Source organism: Chaetodon auriga, chromosome 17 (assembly GCF_051107435.1).
Source record: "Chaetodon auriga isolate fChaAug3 chromosome 17, fChaAug3.hap1, whole genome shotgun sequence".
NCBI classification, from domain to species: domain Eukaryota; kingdom Metazoa; phylum Chordata; class Actinopteri; order Chaetodontiformes; family Chaetodontidae; genus Chaetodon; species Chaetodon auriga.
This window is the reverse complement of record NC_135090.1, coordinates 18,453,272-18,471,765: the sequence shown is the minus strand read 5'-3', so window position 1 is coordinate 18,471,765 and position 18,494 is coordinate 18,453,272. Positions and strand designations below refer to the sequence as shown.

General features: G+C 45.1%; 1 protein-coding gene across 2 annotated transcripts in view; it reads left to right on the top strand.

The window, feature by feature from the left end:
- epha10 (EPH receptor A10) overlaps window positions 1–18,494 on the top strand; it is a 146,319-nt gene that overhangs the window by 97,174 nt on the left and 30,651 nt on the right. For both annotated transcript variants that reach the window (XM_076755217.1, XM_076755216.1), the window contains exon 5: window positions 3,024–3,353. In XM_076755217.1, coding sequence (XP_076611332.1) covers window positions 3,024–3,353 — 330 coding nt within the window. The remainder of the gene's footprint in view (window positions 1–3,023; window positions 3,354–18,494) is intronic.

Below are 18,494 nucleotides of genomic sequence, written 5' to 3'. Positions count from 1 at the left end.
TAACATTTAGAGCAGCCTAATGACCACATTAATTATACTATTGATTCGGTAATTATGATCATCCTTGGATTCGGCTAATCCGCCGCATGGTTCGGACGGAGAGAGAGAGAATGATAAGAATAAAGGAAAAAGGGAGGTTTGGTAGCAGTGTTGTTTAATTCTTTTCCTTTTGCCATTAATGCCTGTGAAGTACCTAAACCCTCATGTGTTAACCTCAGTTAGAAGAGACTGAAATCTGTATAAAAGAACAGCCTCTCGGTTGTTTTAACAATCCTTCTCGAACAGGTGAAAGAACACACAGCTACATCATTTCAAACGAGATGCTTCTTGTACTTCTGACATGGCTAATTACCACCATTAATGACGACTGTTTACACATTTTCCTTCACAGCACGCTGTTTAATATTTCCTGGCGGCAGTGAAGAGGCGAAGTGAAACTTTGGAAGCGGTGAAAGGAAATGTTTGGTGTTTCTTTGTGTTCAGTTCTGGCAGAGTGGAACTGCTGCTGACAGGACTGCAATGGCAATGATTGGAGCATAATAACTATAATAAAAACAGACACGGTAAAGTAATGCATAATATTTGCCAACGTGCGTTTCAGCAAATGGATTTTTGAACACAGTGCGAGCCCATGACTTCCAGGTGGAAGGATGAAGTTGCAGCCTAACAGTTTTAACTTCTGACTCAGGCAAATAAATGCAGCTTTTCACAGACCTTAAAGGCAGCGGTGTAAAAAAACAGGTTGGATTTGCTCCAGAACTTCTTAAACTTTGCTTGAAGCGACGTGCACTGCAAATCTAAGCCTCTTTTCATGATGCTTTTATTTTAATAGAATGTAAATCTTGTGAGGGAGGAGTGCGTCATTCATATAAGTCAACCTGGTTATCCTCACTGGCTAACTTCTGCTAGCTAACTATGCAAGGCAACATTTTACCCACAGTTATATTCCTGCGTTTGTCCAAACATTTTGTCTGAATGAATGCATTTTGAAGGTGAAACAAACTCTAAAACATTCTGTAATGCACGGAGCAGTTGTAACTAATAATTTAACTTTAGCTGGAGCGCTTAGGTCTCCTTGATAGATTATTTATCTTTACTTAATTTACGTGTTTCCCTATTTTACGTATTTTAATCGTATTTTGATTGATGCAAATCTTCTTTGTCTTAGCTTCTGGCTCAGGGAAACACATAAATGCACACTATTTGTAAGCTTTAATAGCAGTATTTTAAAAACGATATCAGGAACAAGCTGTGGTTTGCTATGATGCAGTAAGCAGTCGTGGAGAGGGAGTTAGTCATTTATGTGGAGGGGGAAAAGGGGATGCAAGATGCAAACAGATGGAGAGTAAGAGAGGCCAAAAGAAGGGAACAAGAGGAGCAAGAGAGTTTCAGAGGTCAAGTTTTAATAAGCTGCACTTAGATTCAAAGATGAGAAGAGAAAAAAGGGAAGTTTCAAGAGAAAGACGGGAGTGCAAGGCCAAGAAAGCACGAAAGTAGAGAGAGACGTGAATAAAAGGCCCAGCTGTGTCTGCATCAGATGTGTGTGCGTGCGTGTGTGCGTTCACACTCTGAATGCTCTCTGGGCTTACGTAACACGTGTGTCTGGGAGCGGGACGCAGCTGCGGTGTGTGACGTGTTTGACAGCACGCACAGAGCAGCACACCTTCACTTATTCATCGCACAGCACATGCACACACATACAGGGACGCATACATATAAAATTCATGGCCTTTAATGCACCGAAGCTCTGTTCAGCCTCAGTGCGCAAGGAGCTGCAGGAAAAGGCGCAGGTCAGTCAGGACACTGACTTAGTGATGAGGTACAGTCCTCTGGCCTGACATTTTACAGCTATTTAAATACTGGACTGTATGTTTTATATTTAGCTTTTTTTTGGGTCACATGTTGTCTTAAAACGCTCGAGGTTCCATCCAAAGCCCCGTGCACCAGGCGATGGTCTGAAGGGGGATGATGTCTACAGATTTCACTGGCTTTGACGACTTCACTGAAATTCTGAGATAAATTCATTTCACCTCATGTCCCACCATACATTTGGACATACACAGTTTTCTAATAGGCAGCTCAGACTCTTATGAAGCATCTGTTATATCTGAACCCTCATTTTAAATCACGTTCGTGGAGAGTTAAAAGCCTTCTCCATGGCGGCTCACCTGTATTCACTGATGGTAAGTGGAGGATTTGTTCCACGCAGCGCTGTTGACAGCACTGCATAATGGACAAACCTGTTCACGCACACACATGTTCAGACAAAAAGGCGATGCCATTGATAAGCCAGTAAACCACTAGCTGCAGAGTTTTTTTTTTTTTTTACCTTCTTACTCCCAAATGCTTTCCTCTCTGTCTTCATAATAATCTCTCGTCCAATCCAATAAAAATTCTTTTTTTGGACTCCCACCTCCAAACCATTGTAATTCCACATATATTAGTGTATCCCAGCAGAAACCCCCTCAATGGTCAGATGGTTGCCGTCAAACCAATTTCTTAACGGCAAATCCTGGATAAAACAGGATTATCATAGCATGATGTGCAAACTGAGCTCATGCAATCGCACCATAATACCAATGCACTCAGTCCATCAGTCATGTTAAGTGTTTCAGGCTTCAGCAGCGTGGCGTTCAGGCTGTCTCTTTAAGCCGTGCAGGTGACGCGCTACAGTCAAACATGTTGTTGCTTTTACTGATCCAGGGAGGTTTTTCCAGAGATGCCCAACCTCACATTTACAGTTACAGAAGCTGCAATAAGTGGACATTAGGATGTGGTTTTTCCACTCTGATGCTGCTGCTGTGTGTGTAATAGGCATGACTTGGTGTTTCTTGGTATGCAGTGACATAATTAGACAAAGTATTTGCATAACAAATGCAGAAGCGAGGATGCATGTGATTAAATATTTATGTTCACAAAAGAGGCAAAACATATTGTCAAGTCCCCTTTTCGCTAGGCTAATGAATTCTTTAAGGCTGTAGCAGTAAACCAAAATTAAAAATTTCTTACTCTTGTCCTTCCAGGGCCCCCTTCCCCGCCTCGAGACCTGGTCTACACCCTGAAGCAGTCCACGCTGATCTTAGAGTGGGCCCCGCCATCCGACACGGGAGGCCGGGCAGATCTGACCTACAGCGTCGGGTGCCGGAGGTGCGTCGGGCGGCAGTGCGAGCCGTGCGGGGCGAGTGTCGGCTTCGTGCCTCAGCAGGTGGGCCTGACGGAGAGAACGGTGACTGTGGTCAATCTCCTCCCCAACACCAACTACACCTTCACCGTCGAAGCCTTGAACGGAGTGTCGGAGCTGCTCCCCAACAAGAGATTCTACACCCAGGTCAACGTGTCAACAAGCCTGCCCGGTGAGTCCCAGTTTCTTCCCGAATCTCCGCCAGACTGCACCAAGTCACACGCCTGACAGCTTTTTACATTTTAAATCACAGCGCACAAGTTTGCAGGTAACAAACAACAGCTGAGCGAGAATGAGGTCACAGTAAAACAAAGACGTAGCAAATGTGCTCAAGTGAGACAAACTGGCACACTCTGAAATGCTTTGTGCATTTAGACTACATTACGTGTCAGCTCAGGATGAAATTTTAATCAGCCTGCGCTGCCTGTGTTTCTCAATTTGAATGTCTTGCAGCGGGCCACATTTTAAGGAAGTCGAAGAGGAGCTTGCTAATTTGATTGAATTTGCAGCGGCTCTTCTAAAAGTTAATATTTGCTCAAGTTTGCTATTGATTGTGCTAATGGTTAAAATCCTGGCTGCAGGGTCGAAATTATCTTCACGAGTATAGGATGTAATCTTTTAGACTGTGTTTACTACAAGGCGGCATTAAAAATAGCCTCAGACACTCTGTGGCTTTTGCTATCTGAAAAAGCACCTCTGACTCTGAAAGTTTTGTTTCATGAAGACACATTAAATTCTTATAACATTGGTGGAGGCAGTTGTCAGCTCAGCAGGGTTATGCCTACACACACATACAAAGTGCATGCGTATACATTCACATTTGCAGGTGCTGTCTGCGTCTCTAAACAGATTCATGTACACGCTGAGACACAGTGACCTTTGAATATGTTTTCAGTGTATGTGGACTCTTAGCACGCATGCAGGAACGTACAGTACACAGAGGCATTCCAAATCACGCAGTGATTTTCATTCGAGTGTGTGCTTATAGCGGCACAGACCCTCTCCTCATGCTGACAGTGTGCCCGCCACTGCAGGCAGAGCAAAAAGTCTCGCCGGTGGAGGTGATCTCATTTTCATCAGCAGCAGAAGACTTCAGCAGGCCATTAGCCAGGAGCTTGAAAAAGCACTTTGCCAAGTAGCCCTGTCAACCAGCTCTGCGACGGCAGTATTTGGAGGAGCTCATGTGTGACGAGACCAAACACACTGAAGAAACGTACGAGAGCGCAGTCGGGTTCGAACGCTGACAAACATAAATGTACACATTTACCCGTCATACCGACTGTGCGCGTGTTTTTTTGAAAAAAGCTTGTTTGCTCTGTTTGTTTGCAAATCCTTTATTTGCAAATGCTGAAACAAATACTGTTGTGAAGCATAATGAAGGCAGAAAGACGGAAAGGTGCTGCAGGAGGAAGCAGGTGATAGAGAAACATTTGAGCGAGAATGTCAGGGTGGGTTTTTTTTTGCCTCTAATTGGAAATTAGAGTAGAGAAATTTGCTGCATAATGAATGGGGGACTGTTAGTCATATGTGAGTGCTGAGATGGCAGCAGCACTCAGCATGGGTCTCTGTTCAGTTTCAAGTGAGCTATAACAGTTTGCTTGTGATAGCAAAAGTACTCTCGCTTCACTGACGAGGGAAGTAAGAGGTTTGCATGGGAATAAACACACGCATTGAGTCTTTCTGTCTATGTGTTAAAGTGGGGTTCATGGCTGAGATGGTGCCTCTGTGTGGACAAAGAAGGGTGGCTTTAAGCAGATTGATGTTGCAAGAATTTCTAATGAATGTGGCTCAGATTCTCTTGTTGACCAACTGTAAATGTTATGTAAGAGTAACATCTGGACATCTGGACCACACAGGGTGAATCTGAGGCTAAAGGACAGCTTTGTGCATGTGTGTTGTACATCCAGAGCTCTGTATCTGTTGCCCTCCTTAGTTTGAGACTTTAGTATTTTCAAAAAATTTCATCACTATACTGTTTTTTGTCCTTTTTATCCCATAAAAGTCACCTTTTTCAGCCTGCTTGCGTTCCACTAATGGTATTCCTAAACTTGAAGCTGCATTAAGCAGAAATTTGACCACAAGGGGTCACAAAGACAAATTAAAAGCTCAGAAATGCAGTTTTTTATCGCTAACCTTTTAGCGAACGTGCGCCTTCCTACACATCCAGCCTACACAGAACATCATGGTTACTTTATTTTAGTTGAATTTCTGTCCACCTGAAAAAATAAAATTCAGCATTCACTGTCTATTTGACTCTTGTTTGGTGCAACGAAGCCCAAGAAAAAATATCTTTCTTTGACTCTAGTTTGCTTCGAATCTCTGTGTTGTCGTGCTGGGTAGATTGCATACTGTTGGCTTGTCTAAGCTTATTTGCTGATGGACTAGTGAGAGCCATAAGACTCAACCATACGGTGTAAATGTGTGCTGGAATACCAAAATAATGAGATAAATGGCACCCCGTTGTTAAAAAAAAAAAAAAAATCTGATTTACATGCTTTTGGTGATTGTTTTATGAGAATACTCACACCAGACCCCTTTATCTGACGTGAGTTGGAATCTCTGGTAGCACGCTAACATGGCTAACAAGCTACAGCTGCCTTCAGCTCTCTAAGGGGATTTAGCTAGCCAAAAAACCCCAAGCTGCAAGGTTAGCGACATGATATCAGAAAAGGACAAACGTGCAGCGATTATGTTTCCCGTCCCGACGGTTCTTTCAACCTTTCTCCCTTTTATCTCCCTTTTCCTTGTCTGTCTGTCTTGTCAGCAGTTGCCATGGCGTTGATTTGTGGTTATTATGGGGTATGCGGGTGTGAGTTGTCCTGCTAACCGTGTCATCCAGAGGGATTGGACAAGGGGTTAGGAGAGTGTGTTTGCAGGGGTTTCAGAAGACTTTGTGTGTCAGGGAGGATTTAGAGTGACATTTGGTGTGGGGTGTTTAATGCTGCCTGCCTGCCTGTGTGTGTGTGTGTGTGTGTGTGTGTGTGTGTGTGTGTGTGTATGTGTGTGTGTGAGAGAGCTTTAAAAAAAAAGGCATTTGATTTTGAAATGTGCTTTAGAATTACTCCCCGTGTGTCTCGTCTTACCTCTCCTGACTTCAACAGCTGCATGTCAGCTTTTGTTCAAAGACCTGTGGTTTGCACACATGACCAGCAGAGCACGGTTCAGACCAACAGCTAACCAACTGCGGATCACCTAAACCCCCTTACCTGCTCTCCCCAATGGGTTGGAGCTGTGTGAACGTCTATGTGCACATGCATTTGTGTGAGAGGGCCTCAGTGGGATTGGGAACCTGCTCAGTTGTATCAGGCATGGATCTATTTTCAGTAATGCTGATGGAAATCAGCATCGTCAACACAAGACAAACTTGAGATAGATTAAACTTGATGAAACTTGGTAAGAATTTAAATGCATTGCCCTCCAGTATCACAGAGAAGTTGGTACTCAAATACATTTCAGTACCAGTTTAGTGAATCTCGCTGTCTTTCTCATGCAGCCTCTCTGTCTCCAAATCCCATATCTGACCACAACCTTTAGCACTACTTCTACTCTGAAGTCTGATGTGCAGCATTTGCTCTCTGTTGCCATGGCAGACAACCAAAGGTATCAGAGAAACAAGGACAAACCCATAATGTTCGCTTTCAGCATCTACTGCCTCAAAATAAATCCATAAGGAACCTGTGTGTCTTCATCTTGGCCACAGGATTCGCCCGACAGTGGAAAACGTTGCCGGAGTGGTCAGGGTCTCTGTGCATTGTGAGGCGAGGTGCCTCATCTGCAGGAGCAGGCGGCCATGGTCAGAAAATCCTGTGCAGCCAGGTCAGGTACAAAATTGGAAAAAAAGAAAGAAAAAAAAAAACGTTGCTGCACAGACCTCGACCTTGTGTCCGTACATGTGTGTGCGCCTCCACACCGAGACTTTACACCATCAAAACTCACTGACCTTTATGAATACTGCAGCAGGGATTTGGAACAAAGCTAACACATACCAGCACACTAACACACACACACAGACACACACACACAGACACACTCTCTGCCACCTCATCATCTCTTTATTACTTCATGCTTTTTTTTCCCTCCTCCTCCCCTCTGTATCTCCATCTCTCCTTTTTTTTTTACCCTCTATTTCCTTCCTCATTTCCCCTACCTTATCCTTTCCTGCTCCCCCCATAAACTCACTATTCTTAGATGGTAATTTCTCTCCCACCTCCTCCTGCCTCTCCATCCACAACCACTCTTTCCGCTATCTTCTCCTTCTCTGGCCTCCTGTCTTGACATAATCACCGCTGCCCTCTCCCTCCTCACCTCTCTGCTTCTCTCTCCACCCTCTCTGCAACTCTTTTCCCCGTCCTCTCCTACTGTACCATATTTGTTTTTCTGGGCACGGTAAGCTTGTTAGCAGCGGGTGGTATAGTTTAGCTGGCAGCTGCGGGCCAAGAAAGCCTGAGGATTTAAGGGCATGGTCTGAGATTGGGAGAGAAGGTGCTAACGGGTGTTAAAAAAAAAGGCAGCCACACACACACAGGCACAATTTACATTTATGCATATGCTAAGATTTTCTTTTTTAGTGCATGAAAAGCATCCAAACAGCATTTTGAATCTAGTGACTTTAAAACCAAATACAAATTGAATTCTTTAAAAGCATCTCTTGGAAACGGATTCTTGCACACGCACAGTGGAGGAGTGGATTTCTCCCAGAAATTGGGTTTTATCAGGAGTCTCCAGGCCGCCAAGGGGAAGAGGGGAGTTTTGCATGGTGTGTCAAGGATGGATGGATGGATAAAGCGGAGAGCGGGGGGATAGGAACATGACTGGGGTTGCGTGAGGAGATGGGGCATGGCCTGTGTAAATGGGGGATCAGTTTTGCCCAGGGCTCATGGGGCCCCTTATCCAGCTGTGGATTAGGGACGTATATATGTGTGTGTGTGTGTGTGTGTGTGTGTGTGTGTGTGTGTGTGTGTGTGCTCTGTGTGCACCAGGCCATACACACATTTTCATGTGTGTGCTTTGTGCTCGCATGCCATACGCTCTGTGCACTGCTCCATGCCTGATTTGTGTATGTGCAAAAAAGGATGCGGTAATGACATCCTGCCTCAGCATTGTTCGGTGTTTGTGTGTTTTGTGTGTGTGTGCGATCAAAACACACTTGGGTGGAATGTCTTGGCCCCCAGTGGTACATCCAAAGCGCTTTAGCTGAGGCAGGGAAGAAGAGAGGGATGCAGGAAGGCTGGAGAGATGGGGTGGAGGTGCGGGTCAGGGAGGAGGAGGGATTGGCATTTCAATATCCTGAGAGGATTACTGGCCGGGCTTTAGATGGCCGGTCCCCGCGGAGTTACATGGGCCTGAGAGATGGCAGCATAAAGAGAGGAGAGGAGAGTGGGATGAATATAGAAGTGGAGGGATGGGGAGAGGTGAGCGGTGTGGTATTGTGAGCAGGATGTCTTCTGGGTGCAGGGGGAAGGAGGCATGGGGTGAAGAGCGAAAGCGAGAGTGAGTGCATTTCTTCAAAAACAGTGTGCATGCAGTCGAAACTTTCTGTGCCTGAACTATTTGGCGCTTTAAACAAGTATGTGTGGAAAAAAAACTGCTAAAGGAGCACATTTACAAGTGTGTGGATAAAAGTCAGGAGTTGAGAGGAGGACAATAAGGTCTAGAGATGAAAAGGAGGAACATAGAGAGTGAAAGACGACAAGGAGCAAGTGAGGAGAAGTGAGCCGAGCAGCAGGGGATGTATGGCGTAAGAAGAGTGCAGCAGAAAAAAACGTAGAGTTGAGGGAAGCAGAAATTGGAGGAAAGGTGGTAGAGTCATGGTGTCAGTGGTGGAAGAAGTTCACACATCATGTACTTCAGTGAAAGTACCAGAAGCACAATGTGGAAATACTCCATTACCGCACTCCAGTAGAAGTCCTGCAAAGTACAGTATTATCAGCTAAATGTCCTCAAATGTAACAAACTACTGCTCATTCTGCAGAAAGTCTTTGTGTTATTTTATTAAAGAGAACAGGAAAGGAGAATTAAATAAATTATTATAAATTGGAAATACTCAAGTAAAGTCACTCCCTGTGCAGTACTCGTACCACAGGCTGGTGTATCACTTCCTGAACATCTGATGTTTGAGTGATGGAGGGAAAATAAAAGGAGTCTAAACAGAGCGACGGCATTGTCTCTGACCCTCCTGATGCAGCACCTGTCATGACTGTCAAAGAGCTCCAGCTTCTGAATCCACCTTTCACTTTGAAGCTTTGAATATTTATGAGTTTGAACCTGAATTAATTTGGCCTCACGCCTTCCCTGCATCATCCCGACAGAAGAAAAGTGCCACGTAATGTTTTGTTTGTTTGTTTTTTTTTCCTTCCACTGAATGAGCGCTCCTTTGCCTCTTTGTCATTTAGTTTCCAATAGCCTCTTCTTCTTTTTTTCCCGCCTTCACACCTCTCCACCGTCGCTCCCCTCATCCCCGCCTCCAGCCCTCTGCATGGAGGCGTTTGGATCCTTTTTGCCTCCTTAATTAGAAGTGATGGGAAGGTGAGGCTTCAGCAGGCACCAAATGAATAGAGTCATCAAGCTACTTTTCAGGACTATAGCCCAGCCACTTAAGATGCTTTTTCACTCTGTGATGGGAATTTTAATTGCCTACCGCTTGGCTTATAATTGGAGTCTATGAAGAGGCACTCTCGGGGTCTTTAGTATGTGTTCTCTGCGTGTGGATTTTACAGGCTGTTTCTTGTTGTTTGGGGAATTTTAATGTTCGTTCAGGAACAAAAACAAAGCTTGGTGATAGTTGATGACACTCACACGCAGTGTTATCCTCATAATCTAAGCATTATCCGAGGCTTGAGGGCTGTCTGTGATGCGCGTCTGTTGTCGAGCCCCCTCAGGAGGGGAGAGAAACAGGTGAACAAAAACACAAACTCTCACTGAGACTAGAACGAAAAGTTCAAACTTCAAAATCATTCTCCTCTCTCATTTTCCCCGTCTAATACCCTTTGAGCTCTTTCTCGTGCCGCTGGTAAGAGAGCTCGGGTGTGTTTGTGCGTTCCCTCTTTGTTTTTTTTGTTTTTTTTTTTTTCTGGGTGGGTTTTGCTGCTGCAGGGGAGGGGAGGTTGGCGGCACCCTGCTGTGCCAGAGAGAGAGAAAGTTGTGCCGAGATGCAGCTGTCTGTGTGAATGACAGCGTGCTCTGACACAAGAGTACGTGGGTAACAGGCAGTTCAAGTCATCAGACCAACGCTGCACACACACACACACACACACACACACACACACAAAAACCATTTCCACCTGGCATTAAATGCGTCTCATGTCCAGCTTGTGTCCAGATATTTACACCTGCTATCAACTTGCGTCTCCAGCGTCGACACTGAGATCCGATCGCTCTGTGCCACCACAGTCCAGAGGATGATCTGGATGCAGGAACGCGGTCAAGACAGGCAGAGAGGACAGTGACGGCGACCTTTACGGATAAAGATTGGGTGTCAAACCTGTGAACGCGCCGTCAAACTTGATTTTATTTGCAGAAAGCTGCCTCCGGTGTTATCCGGAAGAGGCGCACGTACGCGCTCAGCCATGCGGTCAGAGCCGAGGTGACGGTGACAGTTTGGTAGCATGTGGACTGAAAACGCAATTGCATTCACACTGATGTTCGATGAGGTCGCAGTGCGTCCCCGACCCCCTGCGGAGGCGGCTTTGCCGATCAGACCACAGCCTCTACCTACACTGAGCCTCCTCTACTGCATTTTCAGAAAATGCAAATACTTTTTGTCTGTATTTACTCTGTTTCCCAACATCTTAAATACATTAAAACAAAAATCTAAACGACGCACAGGTCTGTCTGTGCTGTCCCTCTCTCCTTCTCCCGCTGGTCGAATGTGACTATACACATTTACTCAAGTGCTGTACTGGAGAACAAATTTAAGATAATTATACTCACTTGTACATGTATTTCCATGCCAGTTGAAGTATTTCAGGCAAATATTACTTATTTTTACTCCTTACTCTGACAGCTTTATTTACTACTTTACAATATAAGACATGACATACAGAATATGTTCACCTCAAAAAATGTCATTCATTGTTATAAATAACAAAATGAATTCTGAGTGCGTTTATTTTTACTAATTGACATTTTCATTGACGGAGATTTTGCAGTATTCCTTTTTAAATGTACTGACTGAATACTTCCTGCAGCTCTGCAGTCTCTGTCATGTCGTTCTGTGTCAGTCGTGAAGGAAAGAGGACGCAGAGATGTGAGCGTATGTGTGCATGCATTCGTTCCCTGCGAGTCTGTCGGGGCAGATAGAGCTTCCTTCGCCTTCTCAGCCAGTCTCCTGCAGCAGGCTTGGGTCAGCCACTCGGTGTGTGTGGCCCATGTTTTTATTTGTTTGAGGCTCCGGGCTGAGCCTGTCTGGCTTGATGGACGTGTCGTGATCAGACCTTGCCTCTGCCTTTAGGCTAGCGCACGCTGGGCCCGAAGAGTGTTCAGAATCAGTCGGTGTGCAGCTGTCAAGAGCAGTTTAAGCAAGTCGGCCCCGGCCGCTCCCCCCTGGTGGGGGTGTGGGATGCCAGATTTGACAGTTTTCTAAGCTCTGTAAAGGCTGAGCCAACAGGTAATAGGTGGTTTTTGACATACAGCAGGTCTTCATGCTTTATTTTCTGCCCAGACAGATCACTAATGGCAAACTATTTTCAGTCTTTCATTCCATTTATGTGCAGATGTTTCGCCATTGTAAGATTATATTCAGGACCTGGTGTTTTTGCACAGCTGGATTATGTTAAAAGGACCTTTTGAATGCATCATGCAGGGAGACAGCCTTTGTCCCGCTTGCTCGTTCGATTGCTGTTTGGGTCTTTCTCTCGCCCACCCACCTGCTGACTGACACATTTAATCATTCCATCACCGAGACTCTCCTCTCTCTCACACAAACACATGCATTCAGACACACACGCACACACAGGCACACACGCACACACCATGGTGGATCAGGTCCCTGCAACATATAATCTTGTAGTTTAGCCGGAAATGTGCCCTATCCAGGTGTCTTCCCCGAACCATTCCTCCTCCTCTCAGACAAAAATATCCAAATGTGTGTGTGTGTGTTAATGTTAGGCAAGACTCCCTCTAAACACCCCCCCCTCCCCTTTTCTTCCTGTACTGATACGAATGGTAATAACCACAGATAATACCTGTTCCTGACTGCATCTGCACACATCGCCTTTGAGGCAGGATTCATAATAATATCATTTTCCTCTTCCTACTGTTGCTCTTTCTTACAGTACGCTCCTACTTTGGTTATTTGGAGCAGCGCCGGATAATTGTGTCTGTGCGTATTGTGCATGAGGCGTCCAGGTGTTTGGATGCTGATAGGGCAGATTAGACTGAGTGGTGAGCGCGGACAGGTTGCCAGATAGCGCTCCACTGCTGGGGCAGGCTGATAGCCACACATTAAAGCAGCAAGACCCGCTGCAAGATAGTGAGACATGGGCGGGGGGAGCTGCTCTTATATACAACACCATTAGATTAGGACGCAATCACATGCATGCACATACTGCGGAACCACCTGGTGAGCTTCAGAATAAAGACGTTAGAATAGTTTGGAATTGTCTTCATTCATTCAAAGTAGTGAATAATGAATTTAAAATATTTAAAGATGCCATGTGCCCGCTTACTTCAGTTAGATTTGTGTGTGTTGGTACGAAAATATGATAAAAGCTCTACTTGAGAGCCTTAAGAGGACGCTTTAAAGCTATAATAACGCGTCTTTGTTTTACTGCCCTCTTAATTATTATGTTATTTCATGCTTTTGAATGTTGTTGGTTTTGGTTTATCTCTGAAGCAGTGTTGCTGAATTGTCAGCAACCTCATTGCAGCAGCTAGAAGTAATTCAGCAATGTCTCACCTTTTTTTTAATAGCAAAGAGCTGCTGAAAACCTCTTCTGACTGCTTGCTTTTAATTGAGTCAGTACATGGAATGCATTGCTTTAAGGGTGCTACACTTTTTCTCCATGTATTCAGACAGTCAAGTGTCTGTCAGCAGAATATTTGAATAATTAGAGTCTGAGTGAAACATTCTTCGTCGTCTGATACAGTTTCACATTGACAAAAAGTTTAGCTTGCAGATGAACGCTACGGTAAACTTAAAGGCGGGGAAAATACTGGATGAACCACACAGCAACCTTGCCGTCTGAAACTTTGATGACTTTATTAAAGAAGCGCATTTGCAAATGCAGACTCCTCTGGGATTTTGGAACCACTGACGGAAATGCTTGTGGCAGTATAAAAAGCCCCAGGGAGAGCCGAAGCAAAAGAAAAGTAATGTTCCCACTCCTCTGCTGTCAGTCACATAAATCGCTGCACAGTTTAACCCCAGGTAGAAGCCAGTGGTGCTGTGCCCAGAGGGAACGACGCTCTTGCTTCCCATTAACCCTTTGAACATGAACAGGCCTGACAGATACAGCTCTCTCGATCAGTCCTGCCTGAGACTTATAGCTTCACTCGCTACGATGCTAACACGCACGTAGTCACTCACTCTTTTAATATGCGTGGGCACACAGGAGCGTAGAAGCTGCACGTGGTGGAGATGGTGAGAAGTAGAACAATGAAACCCCCTCCTGACAAGATGGATGTCATCTCAGCAGAGGCACAAACAGGCCTGCGGGGAGCAGCGGATTCCCCCGAGAGCAGAGATGGAGACGGAGCTGTGCTGGGGAAATGGGAGCGATAAGGAGATGGAGAGACGGCGAGAGAGAGAGACGAGGAAGAGAAAGAGGAGGAAAGTAAGAATGACTGCGAGATGTTCAGCCGTGCTTGTGCCGTCGCCCCTGGGGAGAGCAGCTCCTCTGCCTGTCTCCTTTGATAACGACACACAGATGCCAGTTGCACCTCAGCTGCCTCTGTACACATGGATGCAAGAGCCTACAGCAGCGGCTGCCATTTTGTGCCAAAGTCTATTCATACATCTACCTGCCATAGAGACCTGAGTGTAGAGCCTGCCGCATAAACCCCGGTGTGTGCAGGATTGGGTCTCGAGCGTTGAACTCATAAGAACCTTTGGATTTGGATAGAAACATGCTTTTTGATTTGTGAAAAGAAGTTAGGACCACCTGTGCTGCTTCTGTCTATATTGCTGCTTGTGCGTGCAGCAGTGCATGTGCACACTGTTTACAATATGGTGGACTGAACCTGAAAGGATAAAATGTTGTCACCGCAGGAACAGAACAATGGGAGAAGCCCGACTGACATAATTGAGGCATTTAGAGTGTCACGCAGCAGGCGATTTGAGGGGGAATGCCATCCTCATTAGCAAAATGACCAAAATGCATCCCCCTCATTAACCCGCCATCCCCCCTCTCCATCCTCTAGTAGCAGACAGAGTGCAGGGGCAGAGGGGTTATTTAATTGAACATGTCAGTCTAGTCTGCCTGACGCATTGATCCTTTATCTGACTGAGGTTTGTGCAAGTTAGAATCTATGGCCCCGACCGCGGCTCTGAAATATCAGCCGCCTGACGGTGCTGTGTGTCGATGAATTGATGAATGAACCGTGCTGCTGAAGGAGCAGACAGATTTGTAATTGCACCTTTTTCTCTAAATCCTGCCTTTCTATCAGTTTTGTCTTGCCGTTATAATATTCTGTAACCTGAGATTTCTACAGGCCTTGTATCTGTAACATCGGATATGAAACGTGGATTTGCTCCGTCCTCCACGTGTCTTTCCAACCCCCATCAGTCGTGTTTCAGAAGAGGAGTGTTTTCAGCAGCGTAGATACGTGTTGAAGGTCCCAGCAGTGGTCATGATTAAAGATAATCAGCTAACTGTGCATCCAAAGTAAAAGTTAGCAAATATTTAATGAATGCATGGCAAGATAAAAAACATTTTTCTTTTAACCAAAAAGAATCTTGACGCCTCTGACATCTTGTACAGCAGCTCAAACCTGCTGAAAATGAAAGCAGTTTGTGTTGATTTCTACATATTTTGATTTCTCGAAGCGGAACTTGCACTTCGCTGCCTGGCTGTGAGTTTGTGACAAATGGCCCAAGGGTGAAGAAATGTACTCACAGTTCAAATTCAACAACAATCAGAATCCATAAATCCTAAATGATGCCCGGCCCAGCTTGTACTGGCAGCCTCTGGACGTTTCATCGCTGAGAGGAACAGCTGTGTGCTGCCTCTTTGCCATTTTGTGCCAAACTCCATCTATCTATCTCCATCTTCCTCATGCCTCACTTTTCTCGCTCTCATCATAGTGTCCCTTTGAAGTGCGCAGACCATTGTCTGTATCAGTGATTGGTATGTGTACAGCAAAGCTCTCATGCCGGATGTTATCAGAGGCTGTATATCTTTGTGACGAGTGCCCATCGGTGTGTCTGACATGTGATTTGCGCTGGATGATGAGGCTTTGAAAACGTCTGCCGTGTACTTCCACAGCAGAGCTGGAGAGGCTTATTGCCTACAAGGCCATCACCTCCTCTATATTACTTGTGAAAATCATTGTGCAATTGTGTGTGTTTTTGTGTGTGCGTGTGTGTGCACAGTCCATTTGAGACGCAGTCGGCATCGATTTCCTCCTCTCAAATACAGCGCCAACCCCAACACCACCCACCATTTGCTGCCATATACTCTTGTGTGTGTGTGTGTGCTGACGTGGTGGGCGTACAGTATCTGCACTTATGTTTGCATGAGCAGCTGAACGAGTGTGTGTGTGTGTGTGTGTATCTTGGAAATTATTATATCCACATAGCAGCTCCATAGTTCCAAGAAAAGTGTCCAGATCTCCCATAGATACACAAATATTATGGAAATTTGGAGCGTTAGAAGGCAAGTGCTGTAAAAAAAATGGACAAAAAACATGGAATTGTGGAGTTGATGGTCCCTAAAAGACTGAACATTTCTCAACATTTTAGAAGCTATACAGGAAGTTTTTAAGCCTCAGGTCACTTACACTTCAACAGGAAAGTCTGTTCATATGTATTGCGTACATGTTGCACGTTGCACTCCTACGTGCTGTCGTTCATAGCGGACGCCACAAGGGTTTGGAAACAGTTCGGACAGTCTTAGTTTGTCTGCCGCAGAAGTTTGAGCGCTTCCTCTCAGCCGCACGGGCGGAAACACCACCTTAACCGGCGTATCGCTTTTCCATCTGAGCCTGCAGGTGACTGCGACGCGTGTCGACAGAGAACTGGTGCACACCTGTTTTTTATGTGTCAGATTGAGCTGTGTGATCTGGGTGTGGAGGCAGGCAGCAGCGCTATGCATAATTCAGCACACAAGGAAGGAAAGAATAGCAAACAATAGCCTGCAGTTGTAGATGGGGAGAGCAGGTTGACACGGAGTTTGTCTTGGGTGGCAGGGACTTAGAGAAAGGAGATGGTGTCTGTTAGCACTTAATTTCACTCTTAACTGGCGTCTAACTACCCCAGCTCCTTCTCTTTTTCTCACTTTCTGTAGTGTTTGTCCTTTGCCACCTGCCCATCTCAGCTGTGCAGTTTTATTTATTTATTTATTTCCTTCCTTTTATAATGAGCGAGGCTGCAGCCTATTTCCTCTTCAGCATAGAATAAATACCCTTAGAGATAAAGAATCATTTCTCTCCCAGTGTTTATTTACGTTCTTGTAAACTGTTCATTAGCATCTTTCCTGCTCCTGCTACACCTACTCTCTGCTGCACCACCTAATGTACTCTATATGTCTGCCGCTTAGCTTCCATTCGCACTATGTGGGGATATTTGTGCCTTGTTTTAAAATGCCATTAATTGGCACGATTGAAATTTTCCGAACACTTTGAATGTTCCTGCTGAGTGTTTGCCTCAATCAGAGCCTGAATAGAAACGGTTCAATGACACCGAATCCATCAGATTTATTATTATTTTGAAAAAGATGTTGGAGTGTCAATCTGTTCACTAAATTCCCCTTTATGATTCTGAAATCGTATTTCTACAGTTTATAAGCGGACGTACAGTTTATTGATAGATTCAGCTCTCCTTGGGAAACACACAGATAGACATCCATCTTGCCTCTATGATACAAGCATTCACACACACACACAGGTTATCATGAATAATGGATAAATACCTGTGCTTTCAGAGACATCAAAAGACAGACAGATGGAGATGGACAGTGAGAGAGAGATACGGACAGATCGGGAGTGTCTTTGATCCGCCGCCTAAAATGACTGTAATATCCTGCTGTTTGAGTGGAAGAGCTGCACAGATGCTGTGTGTGTGTGTTAATGACTCACTTGTGGGGACATAAATCTGTTTACACAGTCACATTGTGGGGATTCGGCTTCCTTTGGGGACAGATCGTAAATCATTACATTTTAGGGTGAAGACTTGGGTTAAGGTTAGGGTTAGTGTTACGCTTGGTGTTACTGTCAAGATCAGTGTTAGGGTTAGGCAGTCTCTGCAAAGTGAATATAAGTCAGTGTAATGCCCTCTGAGGTGATGGAGTCCTGACTGTGAACCTGTGGAGTGTTCGGCGTGTTCACATAGTTTTGCTCATGTGTGATCGACAGGCACCGAGGAAAGAGCTGAATTGGTGGCTAAAGGTCGGTGATGACCAGGAAGCGGGCTGATGGGGAAGATGAGACAGGATGAAAGAAAAACAGATGAGAAACTGCAAGAAATAAGGAAAAGGGAGGTCCGTGCCATAGAGCATCCTGGGGATCACCTCTTTCTGAGGAGGAGGGGTGGTGTTGAAATAAGTGAAAAACAGCAATAATCACCATCAGTATAAAAAAGGATGACAGCAAACACCTCGTACCCTCCCCTACTAACTCTAACCCTAATGGCCTTAATGGCACAGCTCCTCCCAAACATAATGGCCTTTTGACTAAGCTAACTGCACCCCTTTATTTTTCTGATATTTCTGAGTGACAGCCCACTTTGCTACTTCATTATACATGGAATAATTAGCACTTAAGCAGGAGTCGGTGGTGCTTGCTGATTATCATACTATGTGCCGCCTGTCATTTGTTGACAGAGAAACAAAAGAACCGGTCTTTCCTCAGTAATGAAATTGTTTGCTTAGCGAGCCGGTGCCATTACACACTGAGTCTAAATTTGGAAAAGCTCTGTCTGGATAATTCATCTTCTGTTTTTGTTCCCTATCGTGATCGATGCGAGATGAAATATCTGTCAGGATCGTTTTCGCCGAGCGTCTCCGAGATTGAGTCCGAAAAAAGTTCTGAGGTCTGTTTAATTGAGAGGCTCGGGGAGGAAACGGGGAGCTCAGATTAAGAGCGTCTCCATCCGTTAGTCTGGTGTCGATACAGACTTGTCAGTCAATCCATATCTGTATTGATCTATTGCCAGTCCCAG